This window comes from Calypte anna, chromosome 6 (assembly GCF_003957555.1).
Source record: "Calypte anna isolate BGI_N300 chromosome 6, bCalAnn1_v1.p, whole genome shotgun sequence".
Lineage (NCBI taxonomy): Eukaryota > Metazoa > Chordata > Aves > Apodiformes > Trochilidae > Calypte > Calypte anna.
This window is the reverse complement of record NC_044252.1, coordinates 13,566,923-13,588,163: the sequence shown is the minus strand read 5'-3', so window position 1 is coordinate 13,588,163 and position 21,241 is coordinate 13,566,923. Positions and strand designations below refer to the sequence as shown.

General features: G+C 42.5%; 1 protein-coding gene across 3 annotated transcripts in view; it reads left to right on the top strand.

Annotated features, from left to right (window-relative positions):
* MICU1 (mitochondrial calcium uptake 1) overlaps nt 1-21,241 on the top strand; it is a 104,620-nt gene that overhangs the window by 57,022 nt on the left and 26,357 nt on the right. For 2 of the 3 annotated variants that reach the window (XM_030453615.1, XM_030453617.1), the window contains 3 exons: nt 940-1,054; nt 9,897-9,979; nt 13,571-13,768. In XM_030453615.1, coding sequence (XP_030309475.1) covers nt 940-1,054; nt 9,897-9,979; nt 13,571-13,768 — 396 coding nt within the window. Of the gene's footprint in view, nt 1-18; nt 25-939; nt 1,055-9,896; nt 9,980-13,570; nt 13,769-21,241 lie in introns of all 3 variants that reach the window. The other variant, XM_030453616.1, reaches the window with a different exon arrangement.

Below are 21,241 nucleotides of genomic sequence, written 5' to 3'. Positions count from 1 at the left end.
TGGTGGGATCTCCGCTAGACAGAGGTAACTGTGGGGAACAGTTGTGAAACTGGACCCTCGTGTGGTGGTGTTTGGTGGTGTTTTTTCCTAAAACTAAATTCAGCCTTGCTTTCACCATGCTTCTGTGCTTGCATGACCTGGTTTCTGTGGGATAACCTTATCTGCCCCTACTCTACTTTATATTAATTTAATTTTCTTTCATGCGTGTGTGTGTGCCTCCTCCTGCTGTGTTCTTAAAATGGGTCACCAGTGTGGGTTTCCTAACAGGTATAGGGATCTTTTTCAGTCTGTGAAGGCTCTGTGGATCAAAGGGACTCCAGATTTTTAGCTTAGTAAGGGATACGAGCAGATAAGATGTGATGTTTTCTATTAAATAAGAGGTTGAAAAAGAATTGTAGCAAGAGGGAAATGGAGATTGGTATTGGTCCTCCGGGTGAGCTTGCTAGACATACTCCTGAATTGTGTGATTCTGATAACAAAACACTTTTGATAACTTTGATCATACTTGATATTAATGTGATATATTTCTTTCTTGGCTACTGCTATAGTAGAGTATAGCTAAAAGCTATTAGTGAAACACAGTAATTTTCCTTTTGAATCCTATACTAAAAAAAAAAATCTTTTTGTAACACTAATCTCTCAAATATTCAGACATTTTTAAGCAAAATGGACATAGTTTTTGATCTGAATTTCAATTAGGCTAAGCTGACTAATTAATATTGTGCCATTTCCTACCCCTCATTTGAGATGAGGGAGCCCTGATCTTTGCAGAGCATTTCTGGCAGACTTGAAGGCTGAAAAAGGTCCACTGACTGAATGCAGTGTGTGTATGTGGAATGGCTTGTTGGTGGTAAGGACAGAAATAAAGCCTTTTGTGTCTCTGTTTAATCAGTTGCTTTATATTCTCTTTCTGGCGTGTGGGTTGGGTGAAAAACATAGAAGTTATCCCAAGAGCGAGAGAAGTTTGCTGATGAGGACAGCATATTTTATGCACTTGGAGAATGTGGACTCATTTCTTTTTCCGACTACATCTTCCTTACAACAGTCCTTTCCAGTAAGTATAGCGTGGGGTTTTTTCTCTGCAATTACTGCTTTTTTAAGTTTTGAAGGTTTACAAGCAATGAATTTGTTATTGTCTACATACATTTCCCTAAAAGGTATTTCTGATTGCTTGAAACTCGAGCTGAGTAATTGCTGTTGCTTCATCTGATTTAGGCTTAGCTTCAAATGGTTCAGAAAGATATGAAGATCAATGACTTCTGAAGATTTATTTTGCATGTTAAAACGTAGAGGGGGGGGGGTTGGTTTGGTTTTTTTAATGAGCCATTTGACTTGCTGTTCAAGGCTGTAAATGGAGATGTGTTCTTGACTTGTGTTCATATGATATTCTTGTGTTTGCATGAATATTGCTTTCCAGCTCTTCACTGGTTCCAAGCCTGCTCAAACTCTGTTCCACAGCTGTATTTTCATGTGCATAAACTCAGGCTTGAATGTGAGGTAATCCAAGGAGGAGAAAAGTTATGCTGTTTACATTTTAACAAGTATCATTAGATACCATCTGTCTTTTCACCCTGATGCACTTGACTTGCATTTGTGATATTTTTGTGGTCTGCTAAACTGTTCCAGCAAAGTCTTCTGCACTTGAATTGCTGGCATGTAAAAGTTTGCTTTGTTGGCAAGGAACGGTGAAACTGAAGCCTTTGGTAATGTCAAATGATGTTTCTAGACTGACTTCATGGGGAAAGTAAGCTCCAAATCTCCTTTGCAGAGCTTCTGTGGTTACTTGGAGGGATTGAAAGAGGTCATTACAAACAGGAAAGTCAAGAGAAGCTGCAGTTATTTTTCATCCCTATTAGAAAACAGGGGGTAATGGGGAATATGCCACTGTCCAAATGAACTTGAGATGTGTTATTTTCAGACTTTAAAATGACAGAGAAAACTTGGCTATCTAATTGTTTACATATCTGTTTCATGATGACCTGATAACAGGAATTGAAAAGCTTGGGCACTTCCCATTTTCATGTAGCTCCCCATTGCTCCCTGCTCTGTGACCTGGGAGTCTGCTGGGTAATTCCCTGAGGTCTGGTAAAAGTGGCAGGTGCTGGATTTCCCCCTCCGTGTTCCTGCAGCTGTGGCACAGACGAATGAAAGAGAGAACTCTTCATTTCCTGAGCATGGCATCTCAGAGGATCTGTTACAGGGGAGAAGCAATGTTCAAGGTCTTGTTTGCTGTCAGACTGGACGTAGTGGGGGAAGACCTGTATGTGACCTTCATGTTGTGAAAACAAACACAGAGAGAGATGAAGCTAGTTCAAGCCAAGGAATTTTTCTTAAGATTTTTAACCTGCATTTTCATTTGACTGAGTCTCAGAACTGACTCTGAAGCCTGTTAGTTTCCCTTTCTTACCTCAGTCTGACCTGTGCCAAAATTATCTAAGGTATTTTCACTTGTGTAGCAAGGGATTTAATCTGAGTCTCTGCAGATGACGATGAACTCACGAGCTGATCATATCATGTTACTGAATGTGGAGCAGAAAACACTCATGCCCTTGGCTTTACGGCTGTGCCAGGGGTGAACAACCCTAATCAAATACTCAGGGTGCAAAATAAATTTCATGTACTTCCACAGGCAGCATCAAGAGAGGTTGTTCTTGCTTTAGTTTAATATCTTTGTTGTGAGAATAAAAGAAAAGAGACCATCTTGTTTTAGAGTAGCAGCCAGCCTTGTTTTGGAGGGCTGTGTGGGAGGAACATTTTTTTTCCTCCCCTTCATCTTGGGTTTTTAAATGTATTTGCAGCTACTGGGGAATCAGAGTAACAAGAGGAGACAGAATTGGATTTGTGCTTTGAGGAACAATGTGAAAGGTGAGCAAGGAAGAAGCACTGAAAAAGGAGAAATTCAAAAAGAGAGAAGGAAAAAGTGTTCTGGGATTTCTAGGTGTTTTAGGAGTTTGCTGAATGATAATTGAAGATGGAGGAATGTCTCAGGAGCTACTGTCAAATGGTGATTTCCCAGAGGAAGAGTTTTCATTTCATTTTTAAGCATTTGCTTTTGTAAAAATAAAACTCCCAAACAAACCTTGCCCTGTGGCTACAAAGAAAATTCACTGTTACACCACATTGGTTTACTCTCCTACTACTAAATGCTACCTTGCAGAAATCCAGTTATTCCTGATTATTTTTCTTTCCCTGGGAAATAAATAGAGTGAGGAAAGTACATCATAAACCCGACAGTTCGATATTGGTTTCTCACTGTGCTGTTTAAATAGCCCAAACATTCAGAAAGTGTGTGGAGAAAAGTGAGCTGTAGGTTACATCAGACAGCTTAAAGCCACTAAATATTGAGAAAAGAAAATGTGTATTGAGCACTAAAGCTGAATCCAAATCACAAAGGGAGTGTGAGATGGGGTCTGAGGGTGGGAGGCAGGAGGGAGAGATGTTTCTCTGCTGTGCTCAGATCAATTGTAGTCTGGGCTGGCTTTTTGAACTCCAAACCAGTCACTGCTGACTTCTGCACACAAGAAACCCAAAGGGCTTTGTGTTACTGTGCTGCTTGGGAGGGCTGAGCCCAGCAAGCCTGCTGACAGGGCCCCTGCCCATCTCTCTGGCTCTACCAAAAGCACTGCTGGGCTTTCAGAGTGCTTCTCAAAGCTTTTCATTTTGTTTCTCTTTGCAGCTTCAGCTGAAGCTCGCTTTAGTTGTGTTCTCTAACATGTGGATGGTGTGGCAGCTGCCAAGGACAAAGAGGAGAAGGAGCTGAAAGGCTTCATCCTCATGTTGCTCCCAGAGAGCTGTTTGCATATTGCACAGTAAATGAAGTTTGTTACCATATTTTATTTACAAGAGATTTCTTGCTCTAGCACTGTCTGTACTTAGCAGTTGCTATGTTTCTGTGAAGATGTATTTTCAAAACAACCAAGAAAATAGCATTTAACTACTTCAGAAAGTCAGCCTTCTATTAAAGGCAACACGAGCTGAGTGGTCCTGAGGGTACTGTCACTTCAGCTGCTGACCATGTTTTGGAGAAGAAATAGCAAGATGAGCAAATGAAAAATGCTGATGGGATTTCCCCTGGGTCTTTCAAATGTTGTAGGAAAGCAATGACATTGTGTCCCTAACCAAAGAGGCTTTTGCTTTTGGACTTGAAAAGAGGTGAAGGATGGAGAAAGAGCTTTTTCGTCATCAGCACCTGCAGTGTCACAGTAAATGTGCTCCATTGTCCAGACATGCTAATGTCTGAGTAACAGGCACTGAAGGGAGTTTTACATTAAAAATTGTGTTGTTTCTGTAGTTGGATTATTTCCATGTCTGGATTTACTCCCCCTGAAAGGAGGGCTAAAAGCCTGAAAGCATTGGCTCAAGCCAAAGCAATCACTTTCTTGCAGACCTGCAGCTCCTTTGGGTTCTTTCTGCAGCAAAGTGTGCTGCCATCCCTTATGGGTGCTGGCCCTCAAGAGGCCTTTTACTAGGACAGTTTCACTCTTTTGTTTTTTTCTTCCTTTTTTTCCCCCATGTAGGAAACAAATCCCAAGTTGTCTAGTTCTGGAAGTTATTGTCTAGTCAGATGTTGAGCCCTGGGCAGGTCACTGCAATGGAGGTGGCTCAGGGTGCTCCCACACAGGCCACGTGTTTGCACTGGGGCTGTTTTGAATACGTGTTGCTGGCTGACATGAACATGTTCAGTCTCCTTCACTGCCACAAATGAGATCTGGTATCTAACCCACAGGGTTTGATCCTGCAAAGCAGCACCAAGTGCCACAGTGCTAGAGATCCCCTCCCAAGGGATTCACTATCTTCTGAACATAACCCTGGTTGCCCTGTGTCAGTCCAAAGACTCTGACTCAACATCCCACTTCAGCCATGGGCCAGTAGCCAGGCTGAAGGACAGAAATGGGAAGGATTTCTCACAAGTAGCTGTTTGGTATCTCCCCAAGGAGAGCTTGACCACTCTGGTTTGGGAAAAAAAGAGCATTAGAGCATGGGATATTCCACCAGCCTCTCCCCCTGCAGTCTTGCTTGGTCTTTCTCTTCATCTCTCCATCCCTTATATTTGCATGATGGGATGGATCACAGAGGACAACAAATTTGCAGTGGAGAAGGATTGCTCTGCATGCAACACTTGTTAGCTTGATTGAGAAGTTGCAGAAACTTACTATTATTTCTATAGAATTAGAAAATAGAGTAATTTTGTGTCTCTCATAGGAATATCCCAGAACCTGCAGGTGTTTGCAGTGTGTTGGTGAGTCATGGGGTGAATAATCAGAACTTTTTGAAAGGTAAGAGTTGTACCCCAGGTGAAGGTGCCATCACATTTGCTCACATCTCTCAAACTGAGGTTTGTGATTGACATTAAAACCAAAACAGAGTTTGATATCAAAATTGCAGTGTTTTTAACAAGCAAAATTGGAAAGGGAAACAGTGATAAAGTTTTTAATAGTTTTTTTTCCTTAATTGATTAAATGAAAGGTTAAAAATGAGAACATCATGCCATGGAGAAGTGTACTGCATACTTGGTGTGAATTTCTGTACCTGAAGGTGGCATCTTCTTATGGTACAGCTTTCCAAAGGGTGGATTAGGGCATCTGTTCATGTGCCAGATCCTTTAGCTGTTGCTGTGTGCATGTATCTGATCCCTGTATTTCTGTACAAGATGACAGTTTATTTGGGATTTTACCTGTCAACTGTATTGGTTAACCCTTTCTTGCTGTTGGGCACCTCTTACTGTGTCTGTTAGCAATTAGAGTTGATTAACATCTAAAATAAGCTTACATGTTTAATTATGGATTGATTATGAATTTTTTTTTTCACCTTCAAGGTGCTGTGGCCTTTATACATCTATTTATTTTTTTTTTAATTTTGGGATAGATGGGGAAGAAGCAATCATAGATTTAACTCCTAATGACTAGTTTTTCTTCAAGGAACTCCCCAGCTGAGTTCATGATCTTCTGTCTCACACTGGAGTTGGTTAGGGGGTTAAAAGACTTCAGGATGGATACTGAAGTACTGAGCTGCTTTATATTTAAATTCAGACAAAGAAATTTCCAGCTACATCTGGAGGCAACAATGTTTGCTTCCCAAAGCATGCTGAAAATAGTTTTTCTAAGATGTGGTACTTCCACTGGAGGTGGATGATCCACAGACAATTACTGTGACTGTAGCCATGTACTGCATGAATTGCAACAGAAGCCAGAGGGAAAGTCCTGGTGAGAGGTATCTCCAAGCACGGAGCATTGAGTTTGGGGGAAAGAAGATAAAACAAGCATAAAAATAATAAAATGTGGCCTTTCTCATCAGTGAGTGTTTGTTGTCTTCCAGCATGCATTGCTTCTGGTCAAAATAAATAGCAATAAAGAGAAATTGAGTGCTGCAAATTTGTCCATTGAATAATTCAAAATAGTTAAAAGTTATATAATTGGCTAGGAGATGCCTGATCAACCCATCTAATGCCTCAGAGGTTCCCTGAGGACTGGGTGGGTTTTTCAGTGTAATTAGTGCTGCTGTTCCTCATCTGTCTGGTGGAGGCTGCTTGTCTTTGTAATGCTACTGTGGGCAGCTTTTGGTTTTCTTATTGCCTTTCTCTTCCCAAATATTTGATTTGAAAAACAAGATGAGAAAACTCTTAATTTCCCTTTCAACTTACTCCTAGGTTAGTTGAAAAAAGCAACTTGGTGTGTAGAGCTGTGGCTCTGCAGAATAACTTCAGCCTAAGCTTTCTGTGTATATTTGCATACATCTCAAAGCAGGGAGCAGGTAACTCATGAACTGGGGTTGATCTGGGCTCCAGTACCATATTTTAATTTGTGTTAATGATTTGGAGAAACCGTTTGAAAGTTCTTGGATCCTCTTGAACATCCCAAGGCTAGAAATGAAGTTAAAAAAGAAACTGAGGCTGCTCCACCCACTTCCAGACTCGTTGCCCAAGGGAAATTAATTGCAATGAAAAATTCTTGATTCTCAATAATGTTAAAAAGGGTGATGAGATAGCTTACAAAGTCAAAGCTTGGGGAGCTCCAGAAGTGCTTTTCCTGAGTAAATACGGGCATTGTGCCGTATTAAAAGCAAAAAACTACTTTAAGTGTTTTTTGTAACCATTGCAGGAGTAATATTGCACTCATTTTGAAGCATCTTAATTAAGGAGGCAGTGGGGAAAGTTGGAGAGACTGCAGCTGAATGGTAAAATTGGGGGCCAGAATAAAGGGTGCGGAGGGGAAGGCTGAGATAGCTGAGCAAACCACTATCTGCTGCTTTTATGGTCTGCAAGTTTCTGAAAGATGTAAGTACAAGAGGAAGAAGAAAAATAGAGGTTGTGCAGGCTGATGTAATCACGAGTAATGGGGGGGAGGTAGCTGCCATCTGAAGGGCTCTTCCCCAGTAAATCCTCATCAGAAACATCATGCCCAAGAGCAGAGGCAGAAATCATCTCACTTGGGACCAATAAATTCAGGCTGCCTGGGCATCAGGGACATGCATCTCACTACCTGAGCAGGAGCAGAATGAGCTAATTATCTTCAGTGCCCTCTGCTTTCCCTGGCTCAGATTCACATGTGTTGGATTTGTGTCACTACAAGTGATTAGAGTTTGATATGCAGATCAAAGGAAGAAATGAGCTGTGTTGCTTATAGATTAGAGGAATGAAGTCATTAAATTTGTGGATTCTGAAACTTTCCTTTGTTGTCCTTAGAAAATACAAACCCTGCAGATTTTTGATGCTGAACTGTTGACTTTAATTTTGTGAGGGAGTCTTCTCTGGGACTTTGATAAGCTCTAGAAAATATGTATTTAGAATAGGGAAAGGAAGGACCCATCCTTTGCAAAGGTAAATTAGGTACCTTGCTTTATTTGTTCACCCTTTGCACAAATGGGACATGGTGTTATATTTTGCATTAAAGGGAAAAAATAAACCCAAACACCAGTTCTGACAAGAGGTAACAAATTTTTCCAGTCTCAGAATATGTATCATTGTAACCTTGCAGGGGAAATGGAGGAAGGAAGATGAGTTGAATATGTTGCTCTTTTTCTAGTATTTTGTAACTAAACCAGAGCTTGTTATAGTCCCCTATTTCTTCATAGAGGAAAAAACTCTTTCTCTAGCTTTTGAGGGCTAATAAGGAGAAACTGCATTCAGGCTTTCATGCAGTTCATGCAGTTAAAGTAAATGAATGTGGAGGTGTTACTTAAATATTAGAAAGGTTATTGGACGTTGTTTGACATTGTTGCTCTGAAGGAAATAGGGAATTAATTGCTGGAAATGGTGGATGGATACAGAGGAGGCTTTTTGTGTAAATCCCTTTAATTAGATTACATCTTTAGAAGAGATGATGAAGCTGGGGTTGGGGACAGCATGTCCAGTTGAGCACATCACCTGAGGGATGGAGAGCAGAGACGTTCCCATCCTACAGATGGGGTGGAGAAGCTGGGTGGAGGCATCACTTCTGCTGCTGGGCTGTGGGTGCTGCTGGGCAGTGCCATGCCTATAGGAGACATCACTTATGCATGTGGTGTTTGTAATTGAAAGGCTGAATTATGAGGAAACTGGAAGTCCAGAGATGATAATGGCAGGAGTGCCTGTGCTGTATATATCAGGCAAATAGTGACAGACTGTTCCTGCCATCAAGTTTAATGTTGTTATACATCTGTTTAAGGCACAAAGTGATTGGAAAAAGGTGATTTCATCAACATGTTTGCTGAATCTTCTAGCCATAAAGTGCTGCATTTTATTATAGCAAAGGGAAAATGTGATGTACAAGTCTCCTGGCCCTAAATTGAAGTTGCAAATGTACAAAATCCAGTTCAGTTAATTCCATATAAATTTCTTTTCCTATGATTCCTCTTTGCTCTCCCCCTTTCACACCCATCTGGGAGATGCCTTACTGCAGGACACTGTTGCAGAAGCTTGCAGCCATGAGAAATATTAAAAGTTGATTGCAACAGATGAAGTTGAAGGGGCACAAGCGCCTCACCAAGGATCCACATCCTACTGCCAGATTTTGGTGGGGAAGACCCATTTTAAGTACAAAAAAAGGGGTCTGAGTTTTAATTTATCATCTAAGATGAAATCCTAAGCACTACTTACAGCCCTTGAAAAAAAGTGGTTTGTACTTGAAAGTAATAGAGCAAGATAATTTCTCGGATTAATTTGGAAAAATATCATGGCACTGTGCTGCAGCTTTAAAGAGTGATGGGTTCCAGAGCCAAAAATGCTGAAATTCTGTAGGATGCATGGGAAGGAGCCTGGTTTTGTTGTGATAGGTGGCTATGAAGGAATGCTTTTGCAGAGTTCTGGCTAAATGAACCGTGACAACGTAGACTAAATGCAATGAAAAATGAGGTACCACGCTGTCTCGGGTGTCTCTGGTGAGCTGAAGCTCATGTGTTATCTCAGTGTCATAAATGAACTGAGAGGGAGTTGATAATGATTTGTTTCAATTTGCACAGTGAGACAGGAGCCAAGTCTGGGTGAGAATTACCCAAAGTCCAAGTCAGGTCCTCACCCACCAGCTCTTCCCAAAGCAGGGAGAGTGTTCTGCAGTGCCAAAGGATCACCCTCTGGCCAAACCCCATGGAGCAGGCTGGAGCTCTTGCTACAGTGTAATTTTCTGTCGATTGTCATTAGAAATACCAAATAGTGTCTTGGTTTTGTGCTTTTTCTGTCTCTAAGTGGAACAAAACTTCAAGAAACATCTCCTCTGCCCAACCTCCTTGGCAAGACCTTTGGTAAAAGGAGCACTGTGAAGCTCATAGCTAGAGGTTCCCAAGAGCTGCATTTTTTCCTCAACTGAGAATCATGAAAAATTGCTTCTGGGTAGAGTAATTTTGAACTTGTGCCTTTTTTTACTGAGCTTTTATATCTTTGTTAACTGGTCTTTTATTTTTTATTGTGTGTTTGTTTTTTGTAGCTCCTCAGAGGAATTTTGAAATTGCCTTTAAGATGTTTGATTTGAATGGTGACGGAGAGGTGGACATGGAAGAGTTTGAGCAGGCAAGTTGAACTACAGGTTAACCTCTTAATACCAGGGCATCTGAGTCGTAAGTCATCTGGTGGCCAAAGGGGAGTTTTACATGTGTTAAGTTGTATAAAAATCCTTGAGAAAAAGGACATCTTTTCCTTAGGCTTTCTATATGCATCACTGCCCCTATATAAAGGAATAAAATTCCTGGTTAGCATAAAACTATTTTGGGGAACGTTGATTTTCCAGAGAATGAAGGAGCTGTTTTTGAAAGTGAGAGGCAGCTGGCAGTGTCTTTGGAGATATGACTATAACCAATTTGCTACATCTTAGAATCAAATTTAGAGGAAAAGCATATTTATGTGATAAATACTCTTTTTCACTCCTTCTTGAAATGCCTTGGTAAGAGCAGGAATGTTGGGAGGGTTTGCAGACCTCTAGAATCTGACAGGGCAGGGGCAGCTGGAACTGGCTCTCTTGGAGGAATAGGCTACTGGAGGTGTCATCAGCTTGAAAGAGCAACATCATTTTGGGGAGAATGGGAAAAGAAGATGATGTAAAGGATTATCATAGAATCCACATCCTGTTCCCACTGGCTGTGAGCACATGGGAATAAGTCTTACTCCCTTCTCACATGTTGGGAGGCAGTCAGCAGCAGGTCTATCCTCATTCATGTCTGGCAAACCTTAAGAGTATTGATCAAGGAAGAGAATCACTTGTGGCAATTTAGCTAATATTCCACAGGCTTTGACTACCTAAGAAGATAGTATTCAATGTCTTCAGGTCTCACTGAAGACCCTCAGAATTTTTTCCTAGCTGGTACTTATTATTTGTGCATAGCACTATATTGTTTGATGCCTGCATCCTTGTCACCTTAAACATTTCATTCTTCAGCATGTAAATTGTTACTTTAATTAAAAAGTAAGTTGAAAAGTAGTAAACTTTCAAGTGGTGTTACTCATTATTTCTCTTCAAGCCATTAACTGTTTTTTTTTCCTCTGGTGTAAAAGATGAAACCAATCACAAACACTTCAGTCTGAAATCCATACAAAAGACAGTGAAGCATCTCTGTGCTTCCATTCCTGAGTGATCGATGAGCTGTGGAGGGAAGGACAGCTTCTTGCAGTGGTTGCCTGCTCCTCTGGGTATAAAAAGGATTACCCAATATAGGGACCAGAAGAATAATTTTGGCTCCAGTTGCCCCCAGATGGCTTTTTCAAACTGTCTGATATTTGTTCTAAATGGGGAGAGAAGTGTAGGATGCTTTGTAAATAACACCTGGGAAAAAGATGCTCTGTCAAGCAGCCTGCAGTGTGGTAAACACTCACTTCTGCAGAACCTGAGGCAGGTTTCCAAGTTGGTCATAAACTTGCTTCAACACAGTTTATAAATATTTTTCTCCAAAATGTACACAGAGAGTTTGCAGTTAAAGTGAAGCACAATGCAAAATATGGAGTTGCTATTTACAGTGAAAAAAAAAATCCTTCCATCAAAGTGGATGTTCCAGAGGAAAAAAAAAAAAAAAAGCCAAACTTTTTTTGTACTACTTTTCTTCTGGCTTGACTTGGTTTTCTTTGTAGTGGAAGGATAGTCAGTAGTCTGTGGTTCAGAGACATTGTTTCCAAGCAAGGTGAGCCCGGCAGCAACACATGGTGTTCTCCTCTGGAACATCCCCTTTGGGGTTGTTCCAGCACTCACTCTTGTGTTAGGAAAACACAGAACCTGCCATATACCTTGATAATGAGGTTCTGGCACCCTTTTGATAGCTGGAGCTCTTGGCAGCTGTTTTCCTTCCTCCCTTTCAACCTTTGTCTGAGGCAGCAGTGTTTCAGGACAAGAGGAAATGGTCTTGAAGTTGCACCAGCGGGGATTTAGATAAAAAGTTGCACCAGGGGAGATTTGGAAGAAACTTCTTCACTGAAAGGGTAATTAAACACTGGAACAGGCTGCCCAGGAAGGTGGCTGAATCACCACCCCCAGAGGTATTTAAAAGACATTTAGGTGTGGTGCTGAGGGACATGGTTTAAGCACTGGACTGGGTAGTTAGGTTAATGGTTTGACTCCATGATCTTAAAGGTCTTCTCCAACCAGCTTTGTGCTCCCTAGGCAGCACATTGGGTGTTTTGTTTTTCCCCTTCTTTTTTACATTCATTGTCCTTAATATGAATCCTCTGCCTTGTTGGAAGAAAGCAGCTACTACACTGAGAATAACCCTGGCTTTTCATATTCTAGCAGTAGTCACTTAGTAAAGTGTAGTGAGGTGCTTGGGGATGGAGAGAGGAGGTGAGCATGCATTTGGCTTGGTTGTCCTGATAAATTAGCACAGAACCCTTAAAATAATTAACTGTTGGATTTTCAGGCTGTTGCATGCTGCAAATGCAGTGAAGTTGATAAATAGGTGAGGCTGGGCGAGCCACATACTTGTGGTAATGTGGCTGACTTTAACCATCAATCAGTGTTCTTTTTATAATGTGGAGAAAACATGACACTATAATAAGGTTGAGTGTTAAAAGCAAGATAAAATAAACAACGATCACATTGAAAGGCAGTTATTTGATTTTGCTAACTACAGACATTGCTTACAAAATACAGTATTCATTTACAAGATACAGTGTTTTCTAGATGTCCATTAAGTCATTATTCAAACATCCTGGTTAGGGCCAAAAGCTAATAGAATACATAATCCTTTTGTTCAGAGTAAATGTTCTCCAAATTCCTTATTAGCTTCTCAGGTGATAGTCCTTGCCTCATCACTGTCTTTGGTCAGCCTTGCCTTGCAGAGGTCCCAAATTGTCAAGATGGATCTCCACAGTCAGGTGCTTCATGTTCAACCTTTTGCCACACCACAGAGGATGGGGAAGTTCTCTTGCACATCCTTGTCTTGTCCTGTAGCATTTGCTCAATTTGAGCTGTGTCTTTGAGAGGGTTTAGCGTGCTTCTGAGAACTTGGAGAAGGAAGGTGCTGTTTGCCTGTGTCATTTGTTAAAAACATTGATGTGTGGTGCAGTTATAATCTGTGCTTTCACACTTGGCTGCCTTCATCCCTGCAGGACATTTGGAGAACACTTTGCCCTGGGAGGGGCAGCCTCTGCCTGCAGCTCAGCCCAAGGGACAGAGCAGCTTCAAGGCAGCAAGGAGGGAGTGCCCTTGGGTGGAGAACCCCTGGTTTTGTGGACAAACAGGAAGGAAATGCAGCGTGAGCTAACTAGGCTTGGTGGGAACTAACAAGGATGGGCAGCAAAGTAGGAGTGGGAGCTCCAAAACATTCAGGCTTTTTAATTCCCTGTGGTTGTCTCAGCTTTCTTTCCTCCCTTGACTTGGCTGGGAACAAGCTGCTCCCTGCTGACCAGCCATAGGATCAGCTCTAAAATGCTCATCTGCAGACTGGGTGAATTGTTTCTTAGAACTCACCTTAAGCATTTTTATACTCTTCTGTCTTTAAGGAGGACAATAAAAAACCCAAAGCCTAAATTCAGCCAAATTTGGGATTTGTCATGTCTTTCAAGAATTATTTTAGGAAAAAAAAGTAATAATAGAAAATGACGTGTCTGAGCCTGGAGTACACTGTACTGATACTTGCCCAGTGAGTCCCCATGATGCTAACATCTTCCCTCTTGTTTTAGGTTCAGAGCATCATTCGCTCCCAAACCAGTATGGGCATGAGGCACAGAGACCGCTCTACAACGGGGAACACCCTGAAAACTGGCTTCAACTCAGCCCTGACAACCTTCTTCTTTGGGGCAGATCTTAAGGGCAAGCTGACCATCTCCCACTTCCTCGACTTCCAGCGCAAACTGCAGCACGATATTCTGAAGCTTGAGGTTTGAGGGGGTTTTTGTGTGTGATGGGGAGGGCAGTGCAGCACGGACAGATTCTGGAGGAAGAGCCAAGAGTATGGGAGGGGCCGGGGGGGGAATTAATACAGCTGTAGCTCACAGCACTCATGGATCAAACCTGTTGAATTTTTGAGCATTTTGGTCTTGTAGCACTCCCTAGGAACATCTTCAGCTTATGTCAGTAGCTGCTCCAGTGGAGTTACAGCAACAGTCAGCATGTCCACAGTGTGTGTTCCTCCACACGTTGCTTATCTTTCCAGCACTTATGGAGGTGATTAGAAGATGCTTTAGAAAAGGACAAAAGAGGTGCACAGCAGTCTCTTGCTACTTTCCCAAGGAAGGTTTGGCTCATTCTTAGGAAGCAAGCTCTGCCTCGAGGAACCTGGGGTTCATACTCATCCCAAAGCGCTTTATCTGCGCTTTTGTCCCCATCTTCTAGTTTGCCTCCCTCTGCTGAATGTTTTGGCTGTGAAAGGGTTTAAGCTTTGTGTGAATCCTGCTAAAAAAGTGTGACCTTCATTATTCACTCCTGGCTTAACATTAAATGTCCATATATTCTGAGACTTACCTTTCAATTGAATGTCCTTTGTGTTACCAGCAGTTAACAGCAGCTCCCAATATTCATTTAGTTTTTTAGTGATTTCAGTCAGTTTTATGTCTTTCTGGTAAATGTAGGTTGCCTTTCTAAAAAGTTATTTACTGGGGACAGTTCAAGATACTGATGTCTTGGTAATTTAATGAATATCACAAACACGTTTCAGAATTCCTGACAGCACCCCTAGCACAGAACTGCACTTTTGATGCTCGTTTTAATGGAAATACTGACCTGTGCAGAGGGAACAGTTCTGTTCTGCCAAACTGTTAGTGAAGCACCCATTTTTTTCTGTTCATAGTTCTCATTGATTTAGGCATTCCAGGCCTATTTCTGTCCTCAGTGTTATGTAACATGGCCTCTCTCCTCTTCTACTTTTATCCCTTTTGGCATGGTCTCCAACCTTCTCTCCTTGCTTTGCAGCTGATGTGTTTGTTCACGCCTAAGCAGCTTTTTACACACGTGTCTAGTGGGTTTGCACTGCTCCTTTTCCAGGGAGTGCTCCAATCAACTCAGCTACTTTTACAATGTGGTTATTCAGAGGAGAGACATTCCTCAAGTGTTTACCTTGACCTGTGCAAATCAGAAGAGAGTGAGAAGTGGTACTAGAAAATACTCTACTACATGGCATTGGGTGGCTCGTGTAGGTGGGTTTTAGTGGCTTCCTGTGCTTCATGTGAGTGGGTTCTGAGCCTGTGAGTACAGTGGTCCTTTTTCAGCCTCAGGCTCAACTGCCTGTGCAGATCATATCTGGATACTTCTCTTAACACAACCAGTCTCACCAGTGGACAGGAAGGAGCAGAAAAGAGCTGGTGACAGATCTGCCAGGAGCTCAGGTGAACTCTTGAATGCTCATTTCCTGATCTTTCACTGCCTTAGGAAAATTAGGATCTGGGCTGAAGCTGGGATGTTAACTTGAGAATCAGTTTTTTATTCATATTCAGTGTCTGAACTCCAAAAATGGGAAAATATATGTGAGCAGGTCTGAAGAACATCTCTCAGGGCTAGTGGAGCTCCTGAGTGACATGCCTCTGTTCGCAAATTGAGTTGCTTGTTTTCTCTCTTCCAAAAGAAATCTGCTTTAAGACCTTTTTTAAAACTGTTTACCCTTTGACACATAATCCGGGCATATCTGCAGTTAAAACACCCGAGAGTTGGTTTCTTCAGCTGCCTGTGAAGGTACAACAGGAGTTACCACCTGAACACACTTCTAGTGCTTTCGAGCACTGATCTTGATTCATTTTTATTTTACCAAAATAGTCATGCATGTTTCTTGTTAGGATCAAGCAGAAAATTTCTCAGAGGAATTAGATCAGAAAAAAACCTGAACATTCCTTGTTGCTTATTGCTGAAGTGCTGACAGCTTGTTTAAATAACCATGGTCTGGTGTTTTCTTCTTACTTTTTCAATGAAAGCACATTTTCCATCATTTTATGTAAACTCAATAAACAGCTCAGTTGTGGGAAGGGGAGGATGAAAAAGGTAACCACAGCCAGAGGGATGGGAGAAACTTTTCATGGCTTACTGTGACTTTTTGTGGTTTGGCTACTTTGAGGAGGCCATAGACACCTCCTTGCATTGAAGAGTGGCCCAGCTTAGCTAAAACAGAGCCAGAGCAGCTAGCCCACTGATTGGAGTAAGCTCCTGGCAAAGTCCTCAGTTTTCTTGCTGCATTAGGGCCTGAGGAAAGATTTCCTGTCTTCTATTCACTTAGCGTGACAATGATGACAAATTTGTCTGGACAGGCTGTGCAACTGTGCTGTGCTCTGTTAGGACAGGTGGTATTTGGCTTGAACAGGGCATTTTTCTCAAGTGAAAGTACTCTGTGAGTTAAGATGGATAGGATTTGACATCATCATTTATGCTGTTTCTGCTTGTTAGCATCTGTCCTAGATACTCCCACACCCTTGGTGGACCAAGAGGAGTCCCAGGCAGCCCATGAGACTTTTCCACCCTGAATTTTTCTATTATTTTGGAAGTGCATGTAGAAAAGATGTGTTAGGCCTTTGTTCTCCACATATGTGTCACCCCTGAAAGGCAGCCCAAAACCTGCCAAGAGCAGTGATTTTATCTCCATATTTAGTCTTGTTCTATTTCCCCAGGCCTCTTTGCTAGTAGTGAGGTATATGCCTATGGCATAAAACCTTAGTAAAGGTGGTTTCTTTTTCTAAATCACCTCCACTGAGATTTCTGTAGGATGTTTTAGACATTACAAAGAAATTCTTTGGTGTGAAGGTGGTGAAACTCTGACCCAGGTTGCTCTGAGAAGCTGTGGCTGTTCCATCCCTGGAAATGTTGAAGGCCAGGCTGGTTGGGGCTTGGGAGCAACCTGCTCTAGTGGGAGGTGTCTCAACCCACGCCAGGGGGACTGGAACTATGTGGTCTTTAAGGTCCCTTCCAACCCAAACCATTCTGTGATTCTGTGTTGTTTGCCTGACAGTTACTCATGCAGAGCTTTTGTTCTCAGCTGAACTGGTGAAGCTGGTGCTAATCCATCTGTGGAACTCCACCAGGAGATGCCACAGCTGTGGAGAGGCAAGGTTGTGCTGCATGGCTTGGAGCTGCCCTGTGTCTCAGTCTGCTTTGATCTGCGATCTATGTTTTGAGGTGATGGGATGCAGCTTCCCATGAAGGAGCTTGGCAGATAGGTTGAAGAGTCAGATCCTCGTGCAGATCTGTATCTTAAATGCAGGGATCTTTGTGGCTCAAGGATCAAGGATGCTCCAGTAGTGGTCCCTCCCAAGCAAAAGGTCTTCTAAGCACTGGAGCAAAGAGCTGTAAAATGAGACTCTCTGAGAATATGACACAGGGATCAGATATCATTGCTGCCACCCAAAAAACCACTTATTTTATGTGACAGGTAGTGACAGAGTAACTTCTTTATCCTGGAAATTTCTATTTTCATGACCAATGCCAATTATGATTGCTGATTTGTTTAGTTTTTATGATGAAGCAGTGATGGATGCTCTTCCTTCTGCACATATCATTAGAAAGTCCTAGATTTTCTCTGATTTCAGCCCTGTCTTAATAAATATTCCGGTTCCAAAAGTCATTTCTAATTCTTTCTAACCACGTTTTAGGGTAATAATTTGAATTTGTAGATGCCTTTCTGTTTTGAGTCCTCCTGCTGGGCTAGTTGGTATCTAAATCATCTTGTACCAAGGATTAAAAATTACAATGCTGTTACCAGTTTATGCAAATATTTTTGCATTCTGCCTTGTTCTTCTACAGGCTTGCAGGCTGATACAGGTTTGCAGTGATTTGTTAAAGGTGGCAGTATATTTTGCAGTAATGAGTTGCATATGTTTGTCTCAGCTGTAGTGATTTAGGTGAAAGAAAAGAGTAACTTAAATTGCTGTGCCTGGCACAAAAAATGAAGCCTACCAGTGTCAGATTGGCTGAGCTTTGTAACTTTTTGGAGGTGAATTTGCTATTTGGCTTATATCAGACATTTTTCTTTTCAGTCACCCTTATGGCACTCTGTCATTGTTAGCTGTGATGTCTCAAAAAGTTGTCCTGTACCTCATGTCAGCATCACTGCTGGCCTGGCCACCATGGGAGCAATGATGAGGGGGATATAACTAATTCTTCCTTCTCTGTGTCATGTAATGGATTTTATTCCTTGGCATGGGCGTTATATCTGAAAAGGCAAACCAGCACTTGTGAAGTTGTCTCTTAAAAGGGGCAATTAGTGGAAGGTACAAAAAAATCGCTTGAGTTCTTTGTCAGTGCTTTGCTGATGTGGTTGCACTGCTTGACTGAGGTGTCTGTCACTGTGGCATTGCCAATGTGATAAAGTGCTAAGGAATGGTCTGAGTGACCTGGGATGCTGGGTGATGAGAAGCTGGAGAGAGGCAGTCCAAGCCCTGAGGGTGATGAAGGGCAAGCAACAGCTGCTGGGAGAGGGAAGAGGTAAAGCACAGAATTAAAGCAGGAAGAGAAAAATTAAGAAGCTGAACATACAATTAAAAAGCAATTGCTCTGTAGGCAGCCGGCAAAGAACCCTGAGCAGTGTGGCTTTTCTGTTTGTGTTCTGCTGTGTTGCCTAGGAGCTGCTTTCCTAGGAGAACAACAGACCACGTGTGGGCTTATGGACTCCCTGTGTGGCTGCAGGGTGGGGGCTGTGAAGCTGGGAGATCTGTTCCCCAAGGGGATGGATATGTCCTGCAATAATCCTCTGCTACCCAGTTGTCCCTTTGTGGTATTACACACTAAGTTCAGCCTGAGCTTCCTTCTGCTCAATTCAGCTGTCAGAGGCAGATTGAGAACTAAGGGGTCAGTGGAGGGGATGTCTTGGAGATTGTATCTGTCTCTATCTGGGTCTGTGTCACATTTGTCATTTCCTGACTCAAGCTTCAGGGTGGATTAATGGCCAATAAACTTCAAACAACAGCTCTGGAAGGGAAGGGGATCTTGATAATAGAGGCTTTTTCCCCCTGGAAGTCCTTACTAGAGTCATGGGTGGACCAGGCCATGATGATTCTAGTGCCAAGGAGAGAGGAGTTATCTGCAAACCTTTAAACTCCCTCTTCTGCATTTAATGTGTTAGAAGTTTTAGGGAATAGGAATAAGGCTGATAACTGTAACTTTGTGATGGGTAGCCATGGAAGTGGCTATCCACCCTGTGGATGATAGAATTTTGTGATATTTCTGGTTAAAAATGGGATCATCTGGACACCATGAGTAGTTCTATGTCAGGGGACTCTGTATGTAAGGAGTCACAGCATAGCATATACATATGTAAGCTGGTAGTTTCTAGGTGAACAGTTGAAATGGTGTGGGCAGCTCATCATGGTTCTGATGGCATTCAGAGCCTCTGCCAGCCTGCTTTGGCCTTGTTATGTGAATGGAAAGGGTCCTGTGAAGCTTTCAGGTTGACCACACTGTCTCCATTAGAGTTTTGGTAAAAGCTGGCATTCAGTTTTTGTGTAGTATCAGCTATAAGAATTCAGAATTGGATGTTACTATGGAAAAGAAATCTGGAAAACTGGAATAAGTTATGAGGCCATGGCATAGGCAGCTTAAGGAAAGACAGAAAGGAGATAAAACTGTAAGCATGAGGGTCCACTATAAAGAAGACTGAGACAGGTAATTTTCCTCAGTCAGTAACAGCAGAGCAGGTAATGGAAGGCTTCATCCTGTGCTGGGGAAAGTTTAGTTTACAAGAGGTTGAATTTCAGTCCCTTTTCAGGAAGGGAGAGTGCCAGTGGGTGGCTGGGGGGTTCACTGTCATGGTACTGAAAACTCCGCTTCATGCCTCTGTCAGAAGGTGCCATGAACACTCAACTAATTCATTGGCAGTACATGCTGCAAAAGCAAGTGGGAAAATTGTCCGTGCCAGAGAAATCAAACCCTTCCAGTGCCTTAATTTGAAAGATGGAGAGAGAGTCAGGTATCAGCTTGGGGGGGTGGCTATGGAGGGGTGAGGATGATACAAGTACATCAGGCCTCTGTGTCAGCTGTGAAATGCTTGGTGATACATTCTGGGGGTATTAGCTGCTGTGCTTAAAGAAGTTACAGACACACCAGCCCTTGTGATCTGCTTCGGTCAAGTCTGTACTCAGCCTGTGAGCTGAGTGAGCATGGGGAGACCATGTCTGGCTGTCTGCATGGTCATCTTCAACATAGCTGTTGGATTGAGATCAAGTAAAAACACTCAAGCAGCCTCTTAAATTGTGTCTTAGCTCTAACTTGGGTCTCTGCCTTAAGCAGTGACAAGTGAGTGGCTGCAGAGCTATGAGTGGCACCTTCACACCAAGGGCAGTGACAGCAAGGAGGTACTCAGTGTCAAGCTGAGAAAGTCCTGTGGTCCAAAATAGAAAGTGGTCCAGAAGAGTGCCTGTGAAGCAGGCATGGGTGTGACATTACAGGTTCACTGAGGTGCTGCTGCTGCTTTTAAGCATTGCTGGAAGATCACTTGCATGCACAGGAGAAGCTTTGCCATCTTCTTTATTTGTGATGGGTGCTCCATGGATTGATAGAAACAAACATCATGGTACCTGGTGAGAAAACACCCACTATGGCATATGCTGCTGCTTTACTTGTGTTTGAACCAGGTGACTTCACTGTGGCCTTCCAGTACCTGAAGGGGGCCTAAAGGAAATCTGGGGAGGGATTTGATACAAAGGCCTGGAGTAGTAGGATGAGGGGTAATGGTTTTAAAATGGAAGAGGGGAGATATAGTTTAAACATTACAAAGAAATTCTTTGGTGTGAAGGTGGTGAGACCCTGACCCAGGTTGCCCTGAGAAGCTGGCTGCCCCATCCCTGGAAGTATTCAAGGCCAGGTTGGATGGGGCTTGGAGCAACCTGGTCTAGTGGGAGGTGTCTGCCCATGGCAGGGGGCTTGGAACTGGATGATCTTTAAGGTCCTTTCCAACCCAAACCATTCTGTGATGCAGCAGCTGTGCAGGGAAAGCCATTTGAGGATTTCATTGGATTGTCTATTTATTGCATCGTTAGTAGCAGTAGAGAATTTTGCTGTGTAACAGCAGGCTCCTTTGGCTTATGAACTGTGTGTAAATCCTCTCCTGAGCTCCTGCAGTGCAGCATGCTGAGCAGAACCTTTTGTAGGACCCCTGCAAATAAAATCTCAGGAGTGGCATTTTGATTAATTTCATTGCCAGGAGAAGTGGGGGCCTCTTGTATCACTGAGTGCATCAGGTAGTAGGGATAAGCCATTGGCACAGATGCTTTTGTTTATGTGCACACAAGTCAGTTAACCAAGAGCCAGGTAGAGCCAGAAGTTGATGGCCAGAGGCTGGGGGAAGCTTTGTTTTGTTTCTGAGGAACCATTGCTGAGGCATTTGCAATGTCCCAGTTAGCTGATAAAAATCAAAGCTGACATCTAAGACAAGGTGTTTTCCA